This window comes from Aulostomus chinensis, chromosome 14 (genome assembly GCF_037954235.1).
Source record: "Aulostomus chinensis isolate RoL2024-O1b breed Wild chromosome 14, RoL_Achi_v1.0, whole genome shotgun sequence".
Lineage (NCBI taxonomy): Eukaryota > Metazoa > Chordata > Actinopteri > Syngnathiformes > Aulostomidae > Aulostomus > Aulostomus chinensis.
Window position 1 is genome coordinate 6,762,787 of NC_141333.1, and position 26,704 is coordinate 6,789,490.

The 26,704-nt window shown below is 43.0% G+C and overlaps 1 protein-coding gene across 2 annotated transcripts in view; it reads left to right on the plus strand.

Moving 5' to 3' along the window:
- cachd1 (cache domain containing 1) overlaps positions 1-20,683 on the plus strand; it is a 79,435-nt gene extending 58,752 nt beyond the window's left edge. For both annotated transcript variants that reach the window (XM_086224191.1, XM_086224192.1), the window contains exons 11-27: positions 2,189-2,312; positions 2,421-2,538; positions 4,167-4,335; positions 4,457-4,599; positions 5,446-5,627; positions 6,122-6,232; positions 7,228-7,350; positions 7,931-8,030; positions 8,260-8,376; positions 8,772-8,932; positions 9,132-9,218; positions 10,464-10,580; positions 10,999-11,150; positions 11,548-11,709; positions 12,336-12,413; positions 12,533-12,634; positions 17,608-20,683. In XM_086224191.1, coding sequence (XP_086080317.1) covers positions 2,189-2,312; positions 2,421-2,538; positions 4,167-4,335; positions 4,457-4,599; positions 5,446-5,627; positions 6,122-6,232; positions 7,228-7,350; positions 7,931-8,030; positions 8,260-8,376; positions 8,772-8,932; positions 9,132-9,218; positions 10,464-10,580; positions 10,999-11,150; positions 11,548-11,709; positions 12,336-12,413; positions 12,533-12,634; positions 17,608-17,852 — 2,291 coding nt within the window. In that variant the 3' untranslated portion in view covers positions 17,853-20,683. The remainder of the gene's footprint in view (positions 1-2,188; positions 2,313-2,420; positions 2,539-4,166; positions 4,336-4,456; positions 4,600-5,445; positions 5,628-6,121; positions 6,233-7,227; positions 7,351-7,930; positions 8,031-8,259; positions 8,377-8,771; positions 8,933-9,131; positions 9,219-10,463; positions 10,581-10,998; positions 11,151-11,547; positions 11,710-12,335; positions 12,414-12,532; positions 12,635-17,607) is intronic.
- Positions 20,684-26,704: the final 6,021 nt, after the last annotated feature.

The following is a 26,704-nucleotide window of genomic DNA, read 5'->3' on the forward strand; positions in this document are numbered from 1 at the left end:
ACTAAGAGAGTTAAAGAGAGATGGAAGAGACAAGATGGAAGAAAACAAAGCAAAAAGCAGACTGGAATTGTTTGTGGATCCCAGTGTTGAAAGGCGTGGAGTTGAAAGAAAACGTAGTGTAAGTTTGGGCCGAGTTCAGAAGGACGAAGGAGTGACAGGTTGGTGGGAAAAGCACAGGGAGGAGAGGGAAGGGAGGGGGCTGATTTTGGAAGGTGGGAAGGGTGTAGCATAATGAAATAAGTCATAAAACATGGGTAGAGTAGCTGATTTTTCCATGCCTACATGGTTTGTATGGGTCTCTAGGCTGTCCTTAGAATCTTTAACCAAAACACCTAATTATTACAGGTGATGGTTGCAGCTGGGGGACTTCTGCACGTCCGTCCCATCGTTCTGAGAGTCTAAAATATTTGTTTTAGCCATAAATATGACATCAAATTACAGTTAATTACAACACTGCTTTATTAGTTCAGCAACTTGGTAAACATGAGTCCCATTAGAGTTATTAGCCGGCATTCACATTGTAACCATGCCAAGTAGAGTTCAGGTAAATATTTTGCTGGCAAGAAGCTTCCTGACCTGGAAAAAAGCTTCTTTATTTTTATTTTTGGGGGGAAGACATGTAGTCATTTGACAAATGTTTGAATGTGTGTGAGGATAATTTCTATTTGCAGCTCATGTGCACCGCCACTCAACATAGAAAGGCACAGTCGAAAAAAATGACGATTAAATAACAAAGGCATTATTAGTGAACGTAACAGTAAGAATAAAGCCATTGAAGTAAACAGTGAAATAATGCAATGATATAATTATTATTAAATACACAGCATAGAAAAAACGAAGTAAATGAACACTACAATATTGTGTTGTTTAAAAGAGCAAAACAATGTGGCTTGTCTGATATCTTTCAGGAGGTCACTCACCATCGCCACAGGCCACTGGACCTAAAGAACCGGCTTTTAATCTGGTTCTGGGAATATTCAGTCTGCATGGCTGCTGCCAGATGTGACGGTGTTCCCAATTAGAGAAACTAGAGCGCACCCCTAGACTGCATAGCTCCACGAAGGTGTCATGATGTCATCGGATCGGGATCGATTCCAAAATCAAACTGATTATTGCTAAACTTGTATCATTCGATCACATTTCAACAAAATCCACCCAAGAATTTTTAGATTATCCTGCTGAAAGTCAGACAAACATTACCTCCTTGATGTTGATGGTCATAAATGACCCCCTTAAAAACAATCCTATTTAGATCCACAAGATCTACAGTTTTATCCAGATGTCCTTCAAATTGCTCATTTTGTTTCATTGTAATACACACGGCTGCATTTTTATATAATTTTACATCTGGTACCTTCCTAGTAAATGATGGAAATATGTAAAACTATGTTTAAGAAATCTTTTATAGGACTTTTTATTTCAGTCCACCAACTCACAGGTTCTTGGTCTGTACCTCATCCCCCCAGCAAGTTTGAATCAGACCAGTTGTGTCGTTTTTGCCTAATCAGACAAACAAACTGCATTTTGAAACATTTGCTGGAGGTAATAATGTGTTGTTTCTCTCTCTCTCTCTGGGATCATTTTAACTCAACAGACTTCGGGAGCAAGGAGTTGATAGAAAATAGCCATCAGGATTCCTTTCCTGTCTGTAAGACTAAATGCAGGGCTAAATATTTCATCAATGGGAGCATTCCTGGTTTATGATTTGTCTTCATGTCCTCACCTGTCTGTGCTGTCAGATAAGGACAGAGATGCCTTGTGTAAGGGAGAACAGGGACCAGACACCACCTCAGCCATGTGTTTCTCTTTAACTATACTTACTCATTAGAGCTCATGGTATTGTTTATGTTCTCCCTCTGACACAGAGGAGCTTTCTCATGCATCCTTCCTGAGGACTTTGTTCCTCCCACAGTGATTAGCATTGCTGTTAAGAGCCGTGGTTGTTACAGCGCTCCATGCTTGGGCCCAGAACTGTCTGTGACCCAGCGCCAGCAGCTTCAGTTTAAGTACTGTCATGTTGAAATAAGGGGAGATAGTATTAAAACAAGGGTCACCCATTTGGTTCGGCTGAAGCTGTGACTTTGTTGCATCTGTAGCTCAGCTGAGTGAGATTCAGGTGGCTGCCATGACTAGTTAGCACAAATCAAAATGATGTGGCTGTTGTGAAATGGTTTGTTTGATTTCCCAGGCTACACCCTGATGCACCCATCACTAACACGGCCCTACCTGATGACGGAGCCCCCTCTGCACACAGACATCATTCACTACGAGAACATTCCAGGATTCCACGTCGTACGACAGAATATTCTCAGGTGAGGAAGATGAGGGAGGCAGTTGTGAAACACAAGAATCTTTTTGATATTAGAATCAACAATTATCTTCTTACCCTTCATGTCTTTTGTGATGTGTATTTCTTGCAGCCTCCCTCTGGGCAGTCAGGTCATCGCTGTGCCGGTCAACTCGTCTTTGTCCTGGCACACCAACAGACTCCGAGACAACAGCAAGGATGCATACAACGTCAGCTACGCCTGGAAGCTGGTGGGTGACCATTTAAGCCTGAGTCTGGATTTAAATGTTCTACTCCAACAATTAACACAAAGACAGAACATTTACATTTAAAATTCATGGAAAACTGGAAGTGAAGCCTTTGGTTGACCCAGAATAGCAATGATAAAGTTGTAAGAATCGATCCCCAAGCATCCTCTCCAGATCTCCAAACATTGCCAGAATACTACGTTAGAAATATTCTGTAACATGTGAGCAGGGGTCAGTGGTGAAGGAGGGAACTTTTGGAGATCATTGGACTCTGTTTATATTGGCCATCCTGAACTGTTCTTCAATCATACAAATCAACTTAATATTCACAACTTCACTGTTTTCTGACTTCCGTCATTATCATGAGATTTTAAAACGTGTGAACTCGTATTGCTTGGGGAAAATTACAAGATTGCAATTGTTCCTATTTGAATACAAGTGCTTTCACACTTACCGTGTTTGGTTTGGCCAGATCGATCTGAAATAACTCTGGTTCGTTTTCCCCCTCAATGCCATTCTTTGGCTAGGTGGAAACGCAGCAATCACACTTGCGTGCACACCAAAATCAGACCAAACAATCGGGCTGAGACCTTGTTGAAGAGGTGGTCTCAGCTACCAAACAAAGGTCCAGTGCAGGTTGTTTGTGGTGTGAACGTGATCCGACCTTGTAACAACCAAACCACCAGTGCACTCCTCAAGTTTGAGCCTAATCATTTCCTGTTACTGGGTGTTTTGGGACACTGCACAGCACCCAAACTGAAGCAGTTTGCTTAGAAGAAGAAAAAAGTAGAAAAATATTGCAGTTTTCCAGAACACAGAACCTTCTTCCTGTATTTACTCTTGCTCCAGCAGCAGGCACACCTGACTAAACACAGCCAGTGTTCTCTTCTGGTTTGAAGTGAGTTACAAACTCGACAACAGATTTGGACCCAAGCAAACAAACTTAAGCCTTGAAAACAGTCGCAACTTGAGCAGTAAGACTGTTGTCATATGACCGAAGCATTAGCTAGACTTTGTTGAAGGACAATAACTGTCCAAAATTCTCTTCCTCATCTCTCCGGCTCTGTCTACATGTGGTCATTCGTACTGTATCGCTGTTGAAAAGCAGAAGAGATCTTTGCTCTTCTGTCTTTGTGTTTCCACCAAATCTCCACTACTTTTAATTAGTTGAAGTAATAAAAACCAAGTGCTCCCACACCCAGACACTTTCTGTCCCTCCCATCTGCTTTTCCTCGCAGGCTCCAAGTGTCATGTTTTGGGAACAAATGGCAGCAAGACTGTAATAATGTTGCTTTGTGACATCTGGATTTTTTTGGCAGGAGCAAAAATATCACACTTAATTTAGACGTTTCGCTTCTGGCCTGAAAAGCTTTGGGGACTGATTTTTTTATTTTTCACACAGGGACAGAAGTTCTAACACATCACCTTTCCCATGACTTTGACGGCTGTCTCTGTTTTTTTTTTTTTTAATTCATCTTCCAGACACATAAAAATGGGAAATCCACCAAGAAATGAATGATCAGAAAGCACAGGCGGCCGTATACCACTAAGATTGATAAACAGTTTTGTCTGAATTCTGAGGAATTCAGTTGATGAGTGTGAAATCAGCTCCTGTTTGTGTCGTCATGTAGGTTCAGGACACGTCATTCATCCTGTGCATCGTCTACGTGCAGCCAGAGATCCCAGTGAAACATTTGAAAAACCTCAACACCGCTCCCAGCTCAAAGCTCCTGTACCATCGTCTAGACCTTCTGGGTCAGCCCAGCTCCTGCCTGCACTTCAAACAACTGGCAACAGTCGGTAAGAGAAAGCTAAATTCCACAGAATTCCAAATAAGGCCAAACTGTTATTTTTATCCGTCATCGGGCCTGCAACATCGATTAGCATCTCAGACTCTTTCCCTTTGCTGTGTCTTTCCCAGAGTCCCCCACAGTGATGTTGGCTGCTGGTAGTTTCTCTTCTCCCTACGAGCACCTCAGTCAGCCAGAAACAAAGCGCATGGTGGAGCACTACACCGCCTACCTGAGCGATAACACCAGGCTCATAGCCAACCCAGGCCTCAAGGTACATGTCAACACAGACGCGACTCACGGCTGTGTCTAACTCCAAGACACGCACACTCTCCAATGCAGGGTTAATTTTGTTTACCTGATGAATAGCCAGCCCTGCCACCAGGTCACAGACACAAATATTCACATCCCTCTTTTCATGCACGCACTCAGTGAAAGTGTCTCAAGGGACTTTTTCTCCTGAAAATGCGACTGTAGGGAAATACTTTCTCCATGACTCTTGTGTAGACTTAAAAGGCGTCTAATATTTGAATGAAGTTCTACATCTTTAAGAAGGGGACAAACCCCCATGCGGTTTTGGCACTCGGTGTGCATTCCTATCTAGGGGATGGAGGGGGGACAGGGGGTTAGAGTTTAAACTCTAAGCCACAGTTCTAGCTCTGATTCCCAGGCAAGTCTTAAAGGCCTCCTCTGGTGACCTCATCACCCTTTTCAATCTGAAACAGAGCTCTGGTGTGAGAGTTTTTTTTTTCCTGTTTTGTTTTTAACTCCATAAAGTATCAGATGCACACTTTCAGTTCTGTTTGTATGTGTCTGATCATTTGTGCTATTGTAAGTTCATAGAAGTAATAAAAGAAAACATCCCAAAACTGTATGGGATGGGTGATGGATCAAAGCAAGTCACGAGTAGATCTGCACACCGCAGAGCTGCACTCAAGAGGTTTGACTGGAAGTAGACATCCCCCAAAAATTTTAGCCAGAAATCCCACATAAAAACTTACATTTTTACTCCTTCAATCTGTTTCTCATGCTCTTGCTATATCTCCTTTATCCTTCATCATCTTCCTTTATCCCTCTCTCTCTCTCTCTCTCTCTCTTTTTCCATCTTTCCTCTCTGCAGTCCTCTGTCAGGAATGAGGTTATGGCGACCAGTCACGTCACGGATGAGTGGATGACACTAATGGAAATGAGTAGCCTCAACTGCTACATTGTGCGGCGTTACATAGCAACACCCAGTGGGGTGCTCCGGATTTACCCAGGATCATTGATGGACAAAGCCTTCGACCCGACCCGTAGACAATGGTGAGGCTTACTTGTGGACAGAGAGAAGGGGGAGAAAGGATTGAAGTTGTGTGTGTGTGTGTGTGTGTGGGGGGGGGGGGGGGTAGTGGAGGAAAAGAGACAGTCTTGGGGAGGTAGGAGTTAAAGGGAAGTGTGTGAGGACACACTGTTGGTGTGAGGCTTAAAACGCTCTGTAATCATTACGGAGTTAAATCAAGTGATGATTTTCTTATTACTTTGAAGAGTTCTTATAAAGTCAGTAGGGCACCATTCTTTCCTCAATTTTAACTGTGAAGATAAAAAGTTGAAGTAATTAACGTAGATTTTTTTTTTTTTTTTTTTGTCATGCTCAAGTATTCTGGGGTGTTTTTATCTTTTAGATGTACATTCTTGAAACTAATTTTCTGGTTCAGTCCATAATGAGTGTTTTTGACCTACAAATGTCAAACCAGGTCTGACTACAGATGGTTGCCCCCTGAGTGACCCAGCCTCCCACTGTGTGCTATGTTATGCAGGTACCAGCATGCTGTGGCTAACCCTGGCCTCATCACCTTCACCGGGCCTTACCTGGATGTGGGCGGAGCCGGCTATGTTGTTACCATCAGCCACACCATCCATGCCTCGAGGTAAGAAAACTGTGAGCGTGTGTGTGTTTTATTACCGCAGGAAGTCCCTCTGCTTTATCAAGTTTTGTTTAAGGTTTTTTGTTTTCATAAATAATCTTAATGTCAACATCTTGGCCATAGATTTCCAAACATTACCGTATGTTTATCTCAATCATCTCAGCAACTGCTGACCCATTCGATGTCTAACTTGATGTGGAGTCGGTTTGGTCACATTAATTGATTTTCCATGAAATACTTAAAAGAGCTTCAGTGAACTTGGGATGTACTGCAAAAAAGGAAATTTGCAACAGGTGTACTGCAAAAAAATTAGGTTATGTAATGCCACTAGGAGATGACCAAGAGTTTGGGGGAAATTTCCCATCAACTTCAAAATGCTCATCAAATTATGTTGCATAAAACCCAACTGCTGTGATTCTGAGATGAAGTCCCAATAACTGAGGTAACTGGATTCTGGATAGATTAACTGCTTAGTGACATCATCACTCAACCCTTGGTCCCACCCCTCCTGTGTAGTAGTAATAACATTACAACCTCACAAACATCAAGCGCTGCACGAGTAGAAACAATTGCAGAAACTTTCCTCCACAGCCCCTTTTCGCTGAGAGTTGGAGGCTTTACAAAGCGTGTAACCACAGCTGGGATTAAAGTTTCTTGTTCAGTGAACTTCAAATGCAATTTGTGATAACCATAACACCACGAGCTGCGGTGTCGTAAGAACTCTTCCTCAGTATAAACACACAAACAATCCGGGTAAATCAGGATTAGCGTGTTGTATTTTGACTTGGTGAGCGCATCGCGCAGTCCAAAGAGACAGTAAACACAGATTTCCAGAGTCTGCTGGTAATGAGGATTATTGGGAGTGTGGGTAAATATTTATCTTCTCCTAAGGTCTAAAACTGTAGACTGACTGACAATTAGCTCACGTTGAACAAAGCAGGTTTTACTTGAGTCTTGGCCTTTTAACATCCTCATGTGTCTGCTTCTGTCCTCTCCAGCTCTCAGATGGCCCCTGGTTATGCAGTGGCAGTGATGGGCATAGACTTCACCCTGCGCTACTTCTACAAAGTCCTCCTGGATCTGCTTCCCATCTGCAACCAGGACAAAGGCAACAAGATCAGGTGGGTAGATGGTGGTAGAAGGCTGACTTGTTTTCTTATTGCACGCACCATCATCCATTTATCTCCTTCAATTTCTCCTCCAAGTGGATGTGACTAAATTTAATTTTTACTCAGCAAGAAATAAACTTGCAAAAAGTCAGTGAAGAGAAATGAAAGGGAAGAAGAGATAAGCTTATTATCTCATGGTATTCTTGCTGGAGATGTGACGTTGCTGCTGCCTCTGTCCTACATACTCTGTGCAGGCTTTATCCCCCCCCCCCCCCCGTTCCTTCCCCCTGTCCTCTCCTTGGCCTCTCCTCCTCCCCTGTCTATCTCTTTTTCTTTCACGCTCTCTCTGTTGGTGTTCAGAGGCCTCATAAAACAGGATTATCCCAGAGAGGCTGTGAGCAGAGAACAGCAGTAGATCTGGCAGTTTAAAGGATGGCGGGAAGTCGAATGGAGCAGTGTTAGGCTGGAAAATGAGCCGAATTAGGTTCCGGGGAAGAGAAGGAGCACACCGACCACTCCTCTGCCGTTAACCCTCTAAGAATGTAGCACTTATTGTCTGAACTGATAATAATAGATTCGTGTGTATGTGTAGGTGCTTCATAATGGAGGACAGGGGATACCTGGTGGCCCACCCTACTCTCATTGACCCCAAAGGTCACGCCCCTGCAGAGCAACAGCACATCACACACAAGGTAAAGGAGCCTTCATCAATACGTAAAAATCACAGGAACATTAGAATGAAGAGTAGCATGAGCCACACATCAGTAACCTCCACCGATTCTTAATTGTATCGATGTTGCAAAATGACACACAGTAGTGGATAAAATATCAAGGGGATATGATGCTGTGGACTGACAACCAAAGGAAATCTTGAATAAAACTGCTGCTTTCTTGTTGTTAATCCCGGTGTTTGGCTTACAGGAGCCACTGGTGGCTAACGACATCCTGAACCATCCCAACTTTGTCAAGAAGAACTTGTGTAACAGCTTCAGCGATCGCACCGTGCAGCGCTTCTACAAGTTCAACACCAGCATACTGGTGCGTCACAGATGTGGATGTGCGAATGGCTGTAGAAAACTGGAGAGGATAATCACACACATTCCCGCAGGCCTTTCTTGAACAATGTGTGAATATCTGACAGTATAACACTGCCATCTTGTGGTCATTCATGGTGGTGCAACACTGGACCATTTTTGTTGCCCACTGTCCTTTGATAGACAGCTGCTTGTATGGTCATTAGAGTCTCTGTTATGCCACATCAGTGTTTTTTAAGTCCATTTTATTGTCATATTAGTTTATTTCAGGTTATTAAGGTGAATCTTACAGTTTCCCTAAATCCCTAAGCAGGACAATGCTGCTGTGTTTAAAATTTCAAAATACTTAAAAGAATAAAATGTTGACGATGCCACTTTTGGGTTTTTGGGTTTTTTTAGGGCGACCTCACCAACCTTGTCCACGGTAGCCATTGTTCCAAGTACCGTCTGACCCGAATCCCTGGTACCAATGCCTTTGCTGGTATCGTCAACGAGACATGTGACTCTCTGGCGTTCTGCGCCTGCAGCACAGTGGACCGGCTCTGTCTCAACTGCCACAGGTATTATCACCAATACACAACACAGACGTTACATTCTTGTCACCATTGTAAACATTTACCTTTAGTTGGACTGACTTACTTCAAGTAATCAAATGTCTTAAAACAGTATGCATCTTGCTTTTGCTTTTTTGCTTTTGCCCTGTCCAGTATCTTTTATTTCTCTTTGCTTCTCACTCAATGGTGCAACTGTGTTTTTCAGAATGGAGCAGAACGAATGTGAGTGTCCTTGTGAGTGCCCTCTAGAGGTCAATGAGTGTACCGGCAACCTCACCAATGCTGAAAACAGGTGAGGACAAGACTGTCTATCTGAGCCACATTTATGGCCACGGTTATATGTGAGTCACTGCTTCGTGTCACCGCTGTTATTTTCAGTTGAAAAAGATCTGAACACACTTTTATGCTACGGGCTCAGACCTCAGCAAGACAACATTCACAGCTGGAAACTAGCTGGTGAAGATAATGGAGCATTCGGCAGCTATAAAGGACAATATCAATTGTTAACAATCCACAATAACTACAACTTCTTCTTGATCTACTGATCAGTTTTCAACTCGATGTAGGAGGAGCAAATTATGGTATGGCTTCCCCTACCTGTCAACAACCTGTCCCGGATAAAATTTTATCTTCAAGCCAAATTCACTGTAAATGTTTCGGGGCGGCAGACTGGTGCAGTTGTTGCACTGTCACCTCACATCAAGAAGGCTCTGGATGTCAGATCCTTGCAGTGTGGAGTTGACATGGTCTCCCCTCGTCTGCCTGGATTCTCCATAAATGCTCCGATTGTAAGGAACTGCAGGTCGTTGCACCTTGAAAGTTGATGATATTGTAAGTCAGAGATATCTGTTGTTGAAAAATCAGTTAAGAAGGGTTGATATAATATATGGTCTCTATTTGCGAGATTACTTCCTGTTCCGTAGCTCTGTGCTTGTATCTATCCTGACTGATTGACTGTGAGGTTGAACACTTCCAAAGCACGTCTTTGGCTCCCCTACATGACAGAACATCTGTCTAGCTGGCCAGTCTCTTTCATATTCAGATTATTGTCATTTGCATTGTAGACATGTTTTCCTTCCTGCAGGACACCTGCTTCCTCCGGTTTAAATGTCTGTGGGTGTTTCCTCTCTTGAATTTCGCTCTCACTCTGTTTTTTTTTTTCCTTGACTGTTTTTGCCGCTCTGTCTATCATTCTGTCTCTCACTTCTCTCTGGTTTCTCCCACTTCCTTTCATCAACCGTCAGCAGCCTCTGACAGCGCATCACTGCTTCAAATGCCAGGTCCTCCTTACTTCAAAAAGACATGCAATTATGATTTTTCACTGTTTTAGTTTTGTGTCAAGTAAAAGTGATGGGTGTTTTTTTTGTCCTTTAAGAGCTCATTTGCATAAACTGACATGCCAAAGGCTCACGTTATTCTGACGACACTTTGTTTGCTTTTGTCATTAGTCGCTGTTTCCCTGCAGGATCTAGAGGGATGCTGTCTGCTGAATTTCTGATGTTAAGCTTTATGTTTACTGACCCTGTGTGTCTTATAGGAATCCCAGCTGTGAGGTACATCAGGAGCCCATCAGCCTGAATGTGATTGATCCCAGTTTACATGACACACTGCCCCAGTGCATCAACACACGCTGCAGCCAGAGATTCACCAGCAGGTACATGTGTACAATATATACCAATAAACCACATGATGCAGTATATTTTAGTATGAGGTTGACATAGAACTCTTGTTTCTTAAACCTCAGTTTGCAAAACATGTATTGTCAGTTTGGAGTATTTCACTTTGAGGAAATGCAGTAAATACAAGATTTGTGGGCTTTTCTAAAAGTTTAGGAAATAAGGAAAAATGTGACTGTTTTGAATTCATAATGTTTCCCCCATGTACAAAATGTGAATTATGATATCTACTTAGCTTTTCCCACCGATTTTATTGAAGTCGGGAAATATCAGCTATCAGACAAAATCACTTGTAAAGCACCAGCATGTCAGATATCTGCAAAAAAAACCCAATGAAATGTCACTCATGCCTTCACCCAGTAGCTGAACTTTCCACTCCACTGTTTGCTGTTTCAGTGACTGTTTTGGCGTTTTGGACTGCGAGTGGTGCATGGTGGACAGCGACGGGAAGACCCATCTCGACAAGCCGTACTGTGCCCTGCAGAAGGAGTGTTTCGGGGGCATCGTGGGTGCAAAGAGTCCGTACGTGGATAGCATGGGACTCCTTGGTGAGTGAGGGTGGGATGGGAAACCAGACCCCCCCCCCCCCAAAAAAAACAGACACACACCAAAAACTACTTGGTTATTTCATCTCTGGCAAGCCACATGTGAGGAGTAGTGATGAGAACAGCTTTTTTTAAATGTAGAGCACAATGTCAATGCTGCAGCGTGAAGAAACATTTAAGCCACAACAAACAAAAACAGCCAGCAAGGACAAAGTGTCTGTCTGCTTACAGTAAGAACATTTCTGTTGCAGGTCACTCTAATGAGAGAATAAAAAGGAAGCTGAAAAGCATCACAGCTGGAGTCAGGATCTGAGCGTGTGCTGTGTATCAGCTCACTTTGTAACTTCTTCAAAGAAGCGTTTGATCACTCTGTCATTGCCCTTTTTTCTTTCTGCTGCAGACGAGGAGGTGGCATCTCTGAATATGATCAAGAGCGCCCCCGTGGGTCCAGTTGCAGGGGGAATCATGGGATGCATCATGGTATTGGTGCTGGCTGTGTATGCATACCGACACCAAATCCACAGGCGATCGCACCAGCACATGTCACCGTTGGCAGCTCAGGGTAAAGACTCAAGGGTTTATGGAACTATGAGAGCCAGATTCATAAATCTAACCATCATAATCCTCATTAATGGAGACTGATTGCAGGGCTAGTTTTAATCTTGGTGTTTTCAATGAAATGGCAAGAGAATGCATGGACATAATTTATAGATCAGACACAAAATTACAACACTGCTCTCCAAAACACGAGGGACTATCATTTCTGAAAGCACTGAATCTTTTTCGTACTTTATACCAATGTCAGCTGTTGTACTAAAAGCTGCTGCTCCGTGATTTGTTAGATCACTTGGCATTATTGATAAAAACATCACACAAGTTTACGGCCTCGTTAAAACTCTCCACCTCATGCCTTTTTTTCTTTTTTAATCCAGTACTTGGGTAGACAACTTGGAATAGATGGTGGAGACGGAGGCTGTGTTGTCACGGGACATTACGCCAAGGAAGTGGCTCGTAAAGTTGCACTTCTAAAATTCAGTTTATGTTTATGGCGTCTTTAGTCACTGCTGCAGCTTTAGCTTGTACCAACAGCACATGTGGTTCAAGGTAACGCAAATACACACATACACACGCAAGTCATCCTGGGTTGTAACATTTTCTCACACTCTCTTCCCCTCTGTCTTACATCAGAAATGTCGGTGAGAATGTCCAACTTGGATAATGAAAGAGATGAGAGGGATGAAGACAGCCACGAGGACCGAGGAATCAGTACGTTCTGTTAGATCTGTCTGATAAATAATATTCTAAACTTGACAAAGGATTCTGTTGTAGCCCCAGTAGCAGTATTTGCTTGTTGATAAAGGTCCTTGTTTTACCTCTACTTCCAGTAAGTAATACTCGATTTATCGCTGCTGTGATCGAGAGGCACACCCACACTCCAGAACGGAGGCGGAGGTACTGGGGACGATCTGGGACAGAGAGTGACCATGGTGAGACATGTTCTTTATATGTTTTTGACAGGTAGTTACACAAAAGCACACAGACCATTTGGATATCAACCAATGCAACTTAATGACATTAATGGAAAGATGAAATGAGTTGGTTGTCGCCAAAAGGCCAATATTGCTGCTGTACATAAACAAAATGGAGTATAGACTCCTATTATTCAGTAATGTTGTTTAATTTCCGGCGATTTTAGATAAATTCACTCAAGAATCAAAGTCACCGCCATTATTAAAAGTGAACAATATTTTTGGTTCATGTTTAAAGAGATTTCCAATAATTGGCCGTGAGCTTAAATGCAGCACGTATTCCTCTCCACCCTCAAACATCATCCTCATCAGTCCTCCATGGTGGTGATTCTTGCCCCTGTTTTGTCACGTCATTCTTTTTGTCGCACTTTGTTAAGTTTAACATAAACTCATTTGAAAAGGAATGATTCCATAAGTTCTAAAAGTGACACTTCAGGATCAGTTAAAGGTGTGTGTCGTGTGTCGAACAAAACTGATGACTCGTCATTTCAGGAAACGGGGTCGAACTTGAGTGGCGGTTCACATGTGGAAATCGCTGATGAGGGTCAGCTGAAGTTTCCTGTTACCTGCTGGATAGGTCATGTGACCTGGGCACCACTGTATGTTCCCCCACATGCTTGGGAAGGGAGCGGTGTATTCAGTTGGTTACAACTTGCAACTTCACCACTAGATGTCGCTAAACTCTACGCACTGATCCTTTAACCACCTGGGAGTGTTGCAGATGATTTGCTGCAGCTCAGCTAAATACAATTGAAACTGCAGTATTAATCCCATAAGCATCATCACATTTCCGCATAACATAGAATTTTGTTCTATGAAATTGGAATCAGACTAACAAGTATTGTTGGAAAAAAACGCCTCAAGATGAGTTTTAGCTGTCAGAAAATGTAAAGTTTGGGATTCTAAAACTAATCTTATTCCCCTGTGAATGCTGTAGTATCACATATACACTTCTCTTGGATGGAGATGCAGCTCCTGATCTGTTCTTTTCATTATATCACACCTCAAAATCCTGTTTTCTCTCCTCTTTACCTTTGGGAGAGTTTCCCATTTTCACCGTAGCTGCTAGTGTATCTTGAACGTCTGACACTGGAAGCATGTGGATGCTCGGTTTCATCCACACGGGCGCTTACACCTACATGAGGCATCACTTCCCTCGCTGGCACAGTGTATCCGTTACTTGTTGCATAACTGATGATGACATAGAGGACTGTGATTAATACGAAGCGAAAAGAGTGAGCTCAAGTGAAGCAAATGCAAGTAAGGACTTGTCAGCTGCATATTGGCACAGTATAGGTATAATAAAGCTGTTAACCCCCCCTGGGGAAGTACAGCAAGATGAACTTTGAAGCTAAAGGGAGACAACGAGAATTGGCCATAAACCGGTTCTCTAATTTTGTACACAATGCTATGGTTTGTTCTCTACTTCAAGGAATAATATATTCTCCCCTTATGCAACGATTACTGCTTTACATTTTAAGTTGAGAGGTACATTGTGTGAAATAAATTGATCTCTAGAAGATTTTTAAGGACATCAAAAATATCAAATGTTTGACTATAAACAAAGAGAGGGCATTGTAAGTGTAGACGATCAGGACACATTGTCACATGTTGTGTAACTGGGAATGAAAAAAAAACTAACAAAGGGGGATAAGTGGATAGACGCCGAGATGCAAAAATGATGAAAGAGGGGAAACGAGAGCACAACGCAAGGCCAAATGGACAGGGACAGAGAGGAAAAAAGAGTGAGGAATAATGGAAGGAGGGGGCGCTCACTCCGTCAGGGATTAAAACAAATTCATTATTAAGTTGCCACGTCAAACTTGCTGTTCTTCTCAGCTCGGTCAAAAGGTGCCCTCCTACCACATACCATTCACTCGTACTGCTGAAGGGAAGGATAACACACACACACACACACACACACAGATGCTTCTCTGGAGCAGATCAGAGCATTCAATCTGCCAGTGAGTGTATAATAATACATTATATACATGAAGTTTAGGATTATAATTATAGAAGACATTATTGACAGAGAGAGAGAGAGAGAGAGATGGATAGTTTCTTTTTTTTAAGAACTTAATCAGTGCAACCTTTCTCTCATGATTTGGCTCCGTGAACGTAAAGCTGATTTGATTTAAGCCTTTGCACAGATGAGGAGTGTTAAAAAGTGAGCTTTTGAGGTTCTGTTTAGCCTCTTTATGCTAAGCTAATCAGCTGGTACACATGAGTGTAATACTTAGCTTCTCATCGAACTCTGTAAGAACGTAAACACATACTTGCTATTATGTAGAAATCACGTCACGGTAAATTGCTTCGTCTCACAGGTGTCAGATCTCCAGGAGTCAGACCGATCTTCTTTCTTTTCCCTCTTTTTAACTGTTCAGACAACTCAAAGGTGGAAGAACTATGGAATCAGATTTCTAATCTCTCTTTATCTCTTGATAATTAGTGGGATTTGATTTCTTTTCATGCTGGAGTTGGAAATTGTCACGAAGTCACTTACCCCTGAAGTCTTGGTTCTCCTTTTCTTCGTCAGAACATCCCAACAGAACGTCTGTTTAACGCGACTACAGGACATTTCCTTCCTCTCATATTATGATTTTTGGACATAAATTGACCATTGTCACTCACAACATATCATGGGACATAGTCGTTATATTTTACAGCAGTACTTTACCTCAAAATGATTGGAGAACGAAATGACATTATCTGTTATTTCAAGTTATATTTGTGGACTTGAACAGAAGTTTGGTTTTGATCTTGGAGCTGTTGAAGATTCCCTGTCACAAAAAAATAAATAAATAAAAGCGTTCTGCACGGCATCACTACGACACCCCGAAGCTCAGAGGAGTGAGACTGTTGAGGGAAGAAATGAGTGTTAACTGTTTGATGTTTAAGGGATACAAAATAATAAAAGCAAGTAGATTTGACACGAGGGACATTAATTCAGCTGTGTCTGCTTCAGCCTCCCACAAACACTATCATACTCACACACCTACACACACACACACACCCTAACAAATCACTAGGTTCAGTATCTCAAGAGGATTTATGTTTTATCCTAAATGCCAGCAACTTTTCCATAATTAGCAGTGAGATGCTCAGGAGTAATAATAATGTTCCCATCAAGCGGCGCTTTGCTGGTGTCATTTCACAACCTTAAGGAAAGAGGATTTCCACTATAATTAGCTCTCTTGTTTTAAAAATATATTTCAGATGGATTCTTCTGCCCCAAACGTGATGAAATCGACTCAGGAGATGAAAGGTTATGCTGAGATTAAACCCAGAGGTGCTCACTTCTCATCATCTGGTAGTTGCTGTTAGCCTTAAGCATCAAATAAGTGTTCTATTATCATCTCATTTTGATATTTTCAAATTCCGTCCATAATTTACTTCTACCCTGACCCACTAAACACTTGTCTCTCCTCCCACTGCCCCAGTTACCAGCCTATCCTAACTGCCATGTTGGCTTATGTTTCATCTCCTCAGGCTGAACGTATGTGTAGGGACGTGATCCTAAACATGCATGCAGTTTCTTTTCTACCAAACTGTATGAAGAAAGCTGAAAACATACAGAGGAAAATTGCCCCATGGGAACATTCAGTTGTCACTGTGCCACCGAGGAGCATGTAATGCTTGCAGAGGCTTTGTGTGCCACTGCGTATTGACACGACTGTTCCTGTCTTTCATGTCTTAGGCAGCGGGCTCAGCCTCGGATTGCTCGCTTGTGTCCCAGTGTGATGTCTTCTCTGTTCTTATGAGTGCTGTTGCTGTGATGTACGAGCAGCAACTGCATGTGTCTGAACATGTCCGGGTTTTATATTCAAGTGTTGAGGTGAAAGATTGCTGTCGAGGATGTGTTGTGATGGTTACTGGCGATGTTATGAGAGACGATGCTTTGAGTACCAAGTCGATTCCAAAATTCTTAAAATGTCATGTGTAAATTGGTGCCTGCTGCCCCAGGACACACGAGTAGGTAATCCAATGGGCAACTGACTGTCACCCAATTACACTCATTTAAAGTGCTTTTTTTTTTTCCCTATGCTGTGAGTTGGGTGGTCAGGCTGAACTGACATCACGGGCGCGAGCTGCACCAGCTCAGGTTATGTAACATTGAGAGAATCACTGATGGCCAGTGAGCTGCTCTCGTATACGTCGCTCCAACCCACTCAGGTTCGGAGACCTAATTACATACTGAATCATATTCATTGTCAAGTCTCCATCTTCATGAGTTCTTATTATCGTAGCCGCATGTGCACACATTGCTGCAAGGCTGAATACCAGTAGTCATATCTCATCAGACTCCCACACATTGAAGCCTACAGCATTGTACATTTTACATAATCAACTGCATTGAAATCAAAATGCCAATTTCTCTGCATGGTTCTTCAGTTTGTTTGTTTTTTGTTGTTGTTTTTTTGGATGTCCTGTTTCCTTAAGCAGGGTAAGTTAATATTTACCTCCTTGAGGTATGAAAAGACAAAAATAAATAAATGTGTTGCATAAATAACAAACCTCAGAGCCGAACGGGTCACAGCTCGACAGAGAAAGCAGGTCCATCGTTTGTAGGTTTTTTTTTTCACACAATTCTTTTCACTAAAAGAACTTGTAAGCGCCTCTGATGTGTCGGAATGTTACTCATTCTACCCCACACACTATTTTGCATGTGTCAAACTCTCCTGGCTCTCCCAGCATTTACTACTTCTACGCTATCAACAATATCAAAGGCAGATAATGCCTTAAGTGTGAAGGTAACCTTAGGATAGAAACCAACACGAGAATATTCTGCCTGGCAAACTGAGCCCGTCTATTTATCAGACCAGCAGGGGGTCCTGAACCCATCGCAGGAGGCTGGTAACGAGGCTACGAACTCTGAAGATTGATTCCGTAGTAAAGGTGATAACAAGTGTCTGCATCTTCACTCTCTCCAGGCTACAGCACCATGAGCCCACAGGAGGACAGCGAGAATCCACCAGGCAACAACGACCCGCTTTCAGCAGGCGTCGACGTCGGGAACCACGACGATGACCTGGACCTGGACACGCCACCTCAGACGGCTGCGTTGCTCAGCCACAAATTCCACCCTTACAGGCATACGCACACACACCACCACCCGCTGCATACACACCACCTGCAAGCTGCAGTTACAGTTCACAGCGTGGACGCAGAGTGCTGATCCTCGGTGTGACCTTTGCCCTCTTGCCAGGGATGGACCTTTCTCTGTTATCAGAGACTATTTTTGTGCTTGATCGGACAGCACATGGTGAGAGTGGTGCGAGGATGGACCGAGGGAGAGAGACAGCACAGCTGGACTCACACCCACATCGTCACTGGGCAGCTGGAATCTCCGCCAGGAATGGATGTTGAATGTGTGTATCGGCCTCATTCCGCCGTCATCTCAACCTTTTTAACAGAACCCAATCGTAAATCTGGCGGGGGCACCATGTTTTACATTCACTGAAAATGATCTCAGCCAGTAAAAGAACCAAATATGTGTTTTGTTTTTTTAAAATTGTTCTCTGAAGGAATTTAGCATTCAGGAGCGTACAACCACTTTTGGAAGCCAATAATACCCTTGAGCCCGTTCAGTGGACTTCATCAAGGAGAGGACACGACTGGAACCTAAAACCCTTGAACAAACTTCTTCATTTCCATGTGGACGGCCAGAGGAAGCACTACATAGGAGCAGCGGATAACGATCAAGAGCCTCTTTTTCTCTGGGGCTCCATCCTCCCCCCTTACAGGTTGTTTCCCACTGAGCCCACTTGTGTTTAGGGGCAGGGGAGAGCCGAACACGCCTTAAATGATGGACGTCTCCGATGAAGAGTTTAAAGACCAGCACAGACCTGAATCTAATGTGGGGATCTATTACAACTTGATACTTTGGGAAACCTATATGGACATTTTGGTAAACATCAATGAACTTCACACTAGAAGAATATTTCTCTTATCTAAACAAACAAACAAACAAAAAAAACCCTATTAAGAGGAAAAGATTATTTTTCTACTATTTATTTAAGAGCTTAGATACCAGGACAGATAACAGCTGCGACTAGTCAAGGGATATTCAGCTAGACTTCCCATAATGCTTCATATCTAGAGTTCTCTATCGTCAGATGTATTTCTCCTCTGAAGTCCGTGTATTTATGCATTTATTTTTTTGACTTCATTTTGAATATCAGTACAACAGTCCAAATTGGACGTTTGCAGTTCAACCATTCTTGTCTTTGTCACGACTAAGGAACTCTTAGCTGTGCTCTCCATGAGGCGATGGCACTCACTTCATCACATTTGAGAGGTGGGCAGGGACATCAGAGAAGCCCAGTTCTGCTTTCTTGTTTAAGGGACTCTGACTTCTCTGCCAACCCCCCCACCACCACCCAAGAGCCACAAGACAGAGGGCCCTCTCACCTGCTGACCGCTAGTTAGCTTAGCACGATGAGTGGTAGTGGGTGCTACGTGTAAGCAGCCCTCCTATCAAATGATGTAATGCATGTTATGCACAACCCTCATTATATGTATGCAAAACCTCTTTGGAGAAAAGTGTATGTGACGACTTTTTCCTTTGCCATGCTAATGCTACAATCAAATAACATCCACGGTGCTAAGCTAACTAGCAGTCAGCTGGTCTCTGTCGGGCTCAGCTGCCTTATGCACCCGCAGATGAGGGAGGGGTAGCTGTCTTCTTGTTTGGCTTCTGGAAGGATGGATAATAAGCGTGTTTCGGGGGGGGGGGGGAATTGTCATGTTTCTTTTAAAAAATTAGTTTTAAAAAAACAATGAGCCTTAATCACACACTGTCAGAGCTTTTAGTCTTTGACATGCTGCACATTACTCTGTTTTCACAATCCTGAACCACTGAAGTCTGTATATTCCTGCAAGGTAAGACTTGCTGTTCTGAACATCGTCATCCTGGACCTTTTACGTCTCCTCTCTGGCGAGGCAGAACTTGGATGCTCTCTGGCCTTTATAAGCCTCCTGGAGAAAATGAACACCAGCAAAAAAAGAAAACAAAACCCTGGCTTCTGTCACTGCCGGGGATTTGCTGAGTACAGACAATTATGAACGCTCACACAAGTCTTGAGAGATTGACAGAGACGGAGTGATGTCCTCTCAGCTGCCTGAGTAGAAAAAAAATACGCAATGAGGGTTTTACTACAGGTTTTTGCCTCTGCCTTTGCAGATACTGTGTTAAGGTGGAGTGTGTGTAAGACAAGTTGGTGCCCACGATGGAGAATCCTTCTCACAAAAAGAAGGAGCGATGCTGCTGTTGTTGTACAGAGGTTACACAATCTGTCGGCTCCTCTGTAGTTAACCACTCAAAATGTCTTTTCTAGGTGTGTGCGTGCGTGTGTGTGTGAGCGAGCGTGAAAGAAGAAAGAAAACCCGAAACATTTTCACTGAATGCATTGTTGTATTTTTTTTCAAGATAGTATTATAGATTATAGGTGAAATTATTATGATTGAGGAGTCCACTTATTTTTATTCAGATGAAAAGACGTCAGTGGGTTTTTGGTTTTTTTGTTTAGTTTTTTTTTTGTTGTTGTTGTTTTTTGATTCTTCAGTTGGTCAAATCATGCTAGTGTGGCATCCATTTATTTCTGGGTACAAAAAATGTCTATTGTTTTTCAGAGATTCATTATGAAATGTAAATACAGAATCACAAATAGCTATTAATGTGTACACTCCTTTTTTTAATGTTGGTAAGACATGATGTAAGCTTCAAATGATGCTCAGATTTTTGGGTTGATAATGAATTCATGGTGTCTTGCTATATTTTTGATGCCTTGGATTTTTTTTATTTTTATTTTTTTTATTTTTTTAGGTTTACTTTTCTTTAGGTCCATATTGGATGGAAAGTCAGTACTTGGAATAATTAATACACTCTTTTAAGACGTATAGATTTTAAAGATTTATTGTGTTTTTAAAACGTCAAAAAAAAGTGTATCTCTCCATAAACTAATTTTAGATTTAAAAAATTAAATAAAAAAAAAAAAACGGTACTTTTCAACAGAGTGATGACCAAAATAACAATGAAGTAGTAGATTCGGTTTGGCTGCTGTCGGCGTCGTCACGGTTCTTTTGCAGTGTAAGACTCAAATCCACATTCATTTTGCAGTCATTGTAGTGTGAGGGCGTCACTTTAGAAGAATATTAACATTTGCACAAGTAACGTGAGTCGATCAAACAGCTGCAAGCGCCCGGAGGGGGAAGAAAAAAAAAAAAGTCAAGAAACCCACTAGACGGCGCTGTTTGCCGTAGATGAAATACTCCACTTGGGTCACAGTAAGTGTCGTTATTTCAGTCAGGCCGTTGCTGATGCAGGTCTGACCCACAATCATCGGCAACGCTACAAAAAAAGCATCTCGGGTGTCCTGTTTTCACCACCTCTCATGGCACACGCTCTCAGTTCAGTGTGACTTTGCGGGGCGATCTGTTGGTTGTCCTACAAAAAGCTTCTCTTCAGTTTGAGTTTGTCATCAGATGTTTTTTTTGTTTTTGTTTTTTTGGAGAGCTTTCAAACAGTATTTACCAGCTGATGTAAACAAGTATATATGTGTGTATATGGAACACTCTGAATTGCATTAATTCATGTACTGAAGGATGTACATCACCCCCCCCCCTCCCCCCATGTATCATATAAAAGTGAGATTTATTGCAACGTGAATGTGATAAAATTCATTTTACACTTAAATTCTCTGCCTGGCTTTATTCAGTTTGATAGTTGCAGTTTTTTAATGAGTCTGTTAACACTGGAGCATGTAACGCGCTGCTGCACCACTGTTGTGGCTGCGGGCGGTTGTTTAAAAAAAAAAAAGAAAAAAGAGTGTTTTCAGTTGAGGAACCCTAAACACCTGCTGTGGCGTCACTGATTGAAATGGCGTTCAGTGACGAGAAGTGATGTTCCTCCATTCAAAGCTCATATCTGACATCAGACGAGGAGGTGGCCGGGTTGTGCCTGCGACTGATTGGCGACAATAATCCAATATTTGTGGCCGAGGAGCTGATGGAGTTTGGCACATAGATCAGTCACCCGACTGCTCACCGACTGGTCAGAGTGGGAGGTGTGTTTACAACTGTGGGTCCAGCGCTTTACATGGTCACATGAACACAGGAGGCAGTGAAATGAGGTGTGCCCCATACTTCTGACCTTGTGCTGATATCAAGCGCTGATTTGGGGTCTAATATTCCCATGACACGGGAACTGTTGAAAAATTTAAACTGATGAGGACCAGATGAATTTTGCACTATGTATAAATATAGGTAGGTCTCCTCGTCAGCCGCACAGCTGCGTGATGCCGAGGAGCCTGTGTTCATTTCTCTGGTTCATCCAGGGACATTCACTCCAAACAGCTTCTCTTCTGAAGAGCTGCTTCAGACCTCCATACTGTCGTGTAACACTGGGAGAGCTGATGTGGTATTTCAGAACGATAACCCGCACTTATCAATGCTCACCATCCTGGGTTTGTAATGTGATGTCGGGTTTAATTAACACAATGAAGCACACTTTTTTTCTTTTTTTTCTTTTTTTAATCAAGAAGGGAAAAAAAAATCTCTCGTGAAAGAATACAACCGATATCTAGGTGGCAAAAATGAAAAAACAAAAAAACCCCAACCACCACGTAGGATTAACTCTTGACTCCTGCTGTGTGAAACAAACCTGGTGCTTCAGACCAAATATACGCTGCACAACACTGTGTGTGTGTGTGTGTGTGTGTGTGTGTGTGTGTGTGTGTGTGTGTGCGCGTGTGTGTGTGTGTGCACGCGCTCATCAAGCTATTGGTTGTCGGTTGTGTAGTTTGTGGTTGGAAGAAAAATGGTCACACGTACTGCCTGGAAGACCTATCACTTATTTATGAGGCCATTCTGTACAAGCAACCACAGATGGGAAGGCAACATGGTTCTGACACAAAATATAACAGCCTGCTTTTAGGGGTGGGGGGGGGGGTGGGGTTTGGTATGGTGTTATATGTTTTATTCATTTTGTACTTTAAAGAAAAATAGGATAGTTTCGGGGTCGGCATCGTCTTAAGGCACCAAAAATTGAAGAATGCCTGGAGTCGAAGCGCTCAAGTAAAACTCGTGATTTTATTTTAAACTAGTTTTGCAAACAGGAAGCAAATCCCGGTACATTTGCATCTCCTTGTTCCTCTCTCGGTTCCTGTCGCCACCACTTCACGGAAGGTTAAAAAAGAAAAAAAAACAAAACATCTTCGAAAGAAACTGATTGGTACAAACATTTCCCGAGTCCGACCCTGTGTCTCTGTTCCTCCTGTTCAACTCCTCTGCAGTGTGACATCGTTTCACTGATAATTGCCATTGTCTGGGCTCAGTCTTAATCAGATTCGCTGCTACATTGAGCCATGTGTTGCTGCGTTACAGTTACGTTTGAATCCTGTTACGTTTGATGGTGACGACTGGGTAGATTTGTTCGACTTGTCTCATTTTACGCACATTTCTGTCGTATTTTCTTGCTTTTTTTTTTTTTTTTTAGGCTCCTGAGTCTGCTGCACTGCATTTCATTACCAGCAGCGTCGTCATTTTTTCCTTCTACAGAGGGAGACAAATATGTCTGTGTAGCATGTGGAATGGAAGAATTGGCAGAGTTTAAAAGAGAACATCTGTGAATTGGCGAGGTCAGACTTCTTTACGTTCGAGCGACTTGATGTCATCTTTTGAAACCATCCATACTATCTGAGATACCTGAAAACTCTACTTTAGGAGTGCAGCTCTGTTGTTTCTCCTTAGTAACTTTGCTGAACATCAGCAGAAAAGTGTCGAGGGCTGAAGGAGAGGAGCCGTCTCTCCGCCTGTTTCTGTCCCCCGTGAACTTCATCCGTTTGTCAGCCTTCATTCATCCCTCTCCTGCATGGCCCTGTCTTTCTTTTAAAGTACCGTCCGTAACTCCACTACTCTCGCCTCCTTCTACCAAGCTGTCTCCTGCTTCCTGCCAGACGAACACTGTGAAATAGAGCACTGAGCTCTGTGTCCAAGATGCCTCAGGTCATCAGTCAGTCAGTCAGTCAGTCTCGGCCAACTAGTATAGCAGACATGCACTAGCAGCATATTTTGGTGCATCCCAGAGTCCTGGTTTCCTAAACACATCTCAGCAGAGAGATCATCTTAAATCTTGCATGCAGGCAATTTAAAGCACTTTGACAGGCAGCACTTTCTATTCTAATGTGTGGGTTTCGCCAAAAATGTGTGGAAAACACTTGCAACTGCTGACAATGTAACTTGAACCCTGCAGCAAAATTTGCCAAGATGATAAAATCAACTCTGCTTGCAGCTAAATTCCTTTCCTATTCTTCTCACAAAATTAACCTAAAAACCGAATTTTAAGTGCCAATACTGGAGCAGTGCTATCAAAGGGAGCAAAGGGGGGCGCTCAAGTCAAAAGTTAAGTTTATCGTACTCGCTGGCCAGGTAAAAGTACACACACCAATACAGCGGTATGCTTATGAGCTCAGTAATTAGGACATGAATTGAGCAGGCAAATATTGTCCCCATGTGTCCAGGTCAGCTGTTTTTAGTAGGTCACATGTCCCTTCGTCTCCTCATGCTAAAAGGAAGTCATAACCGATCGCTGCATCGGTGATCATTTATGACTGCAGAGCACCGGCTCATAAAAGGAGCAAGAGCTTACAGTCCATTTCCTCCTCCTCCTGCACTCCACACACAATTGCAGAGTGAGAGGTGTCCATAATCACGCTGCAGCACCATACAGGATACACACACACACACACACGAGTGTACCTGTTCACCATCAACTCCCACACAAGAACCACTTTGCCATTTAGGGTTCAGCCCCCCCTCATCATCCCTCTCCTGCCCTCCCCTCCCATCCCATCCTCACGCCTACCGAGCTCATCCCAGGTGCCTGCTTTGCCCGTTCAGCCACTCTCCCACCCACGCCCTCACACTCTCAGTCCCAGCGAGCAGCGGCAAACATTTTCCTGCTTTCTTCTTCTCCTCTCTATTCCCACCCACTCCAAAATGCTGTGAATCACTGGCTGACACGCTCAAGCACCAGCAGAGCTCTTGTGTTTTAAATAGAGAGGGACTAACATCTCTTTTTCTCTTGGTTTGTGAAGCATCGACCACCGTTATGAGGTTGAAGCTGAAACGCTTTGAAGATACGGTTTGTGTATAACCGTGTTTAGCAGCTGCAGGCCGTTGGAGTTAATGTGTGTATTTCTGACGGTAACGTGGTGCTGGCGTGACTGTTTGCCAGGGGACTGTGAGAACAAATTAATTGTTCTCTCATGGAAACTGTTTAGCACTTAGTGGAGTGATTCATGCATCTCCAAAATCAGCCTGCACAAATGACAGGCAACTCCTTGCTGTCTTGTCAGTGAACCACTGCTCAGTGATTCATGTCCCCCAATCTGTCAGCCGGCACTGACAACTGCATGGGCTGTAGTTAGATCAGGAGCTCTTTCAAAAAGGCTTTGTTTCATCAGATTGCAAAAGGGTTTATTCTTGAAACATCATGTCACGCATGTGGGATTCATGCACCCGGAGCACACGGGCTCACGGCTTTGGTTTGCAGCTCATTTAATTGCGGTGACGTGATGACCCCGAGCTGATCAGGAGTCAGAGATCCTGGCTAATCTATCAGAAACGCTTCATTAGGGCTGCCTCTAAGCGTTTACATTACTTATCACCTTATCTTTCATTTATTTCCCTTTTTTAATAGCAAATATTGATTCTGTGTAATGGCCCAGAGCTTGTGGCAACATGTGCCAAGATCTTGTTTTGTACAAAACCTGAAGATATACAGTTTACTCGCTGTTCGCCTGACAAACGAAAAAGCCACAAATGCGCAGATTGGAGATGTCTGGGGAAAAAAGGAAATATTTTGCATTCTTTTTTACGGAATAAAACGTAATTTACAATATTTCAGTGTGTTTTTGGTCAAATATTGCTTCCATCTCTGATTTGCAGGAGATTTTCGGCACATCCAATACAACGCATAACCAAACTGATCAATAAAGTATATTTCAAAGATTAAAAACATGCTGGCTTTCCATTACCTCGGGTCAAGATTCTCCCATACATGCCCTTTTCTTTGTCCCTAACTCTCTAGAGTGGACTGGGACATTGTTAATTGAAGCATTCATACAAACAGCCCATGTACAGTTCTTGTGTCTCAGTCACACTGGTTCCACCACTTGGCAATGTGAGATCATTTTCACCCACTGACAACTGTGATTGTCTGGACTCCGATCTGCCAAGAAACACTTCACACAGATGGCGAGAGAGAGAACATGGAGGTTGGATGATGGGGGTTGATTTCGCCGTCTCTTACAGGGCCCAGCATAATCGCACTCTAAATATTTCCTAAGTGGGTTGATGTGTGCTTCCTGACATGCTAGTGTGCCTACATGAGTGTGAATGTATCCAGTGTGAGTGATTATACATTGTGTATGTCTATCAGCCACTCATGCAGCCTGCGGAAGCTACACAGGCATTGTGAGGACTCGGCAGGGAGCTCTGTTCCTTCTGTTTGCCAGGAGCAGCTTTCCACCCACGGTGGGCAGGCAGGCAGGCAGGAAGGCAAGCAGGCTTGGTTGGCTGCTGGGTTGGCATTCACTGGATGACTTGGGTAGAAAAGAGACACGGCAAACAGCCATTCATGGTCACATTATGCACACGAAGAAGAGGAAAGCTCTGGTGCTTCAGAGATACCCTCCAATGAATAGCTCTCTTTCTCCCTTTGACCAAAAGAAGAAATATAGGCAACAGAACAAAAATAACTAATTGTCTTTGTACTCATGTTCTTTAGATTCACCGGTCCTGAGGGGTCCAAATGGTAGTTGAGACAACACATGACATGTTAGATTCAACATGTGGACGAGGAAGACGATCTTCTTCATCCTCTGCACTGGTGATGATAGTCCCAGAGATGTCTTACTCTGGGTTTTGCATTTATATTCAAGTATTCAGTGACCTATCATGTCTGGGTGCTGATATTTTTCCTTTTGTCCTGGCTGCAAGACAAACTTTCCCCCAGGGACAATACGT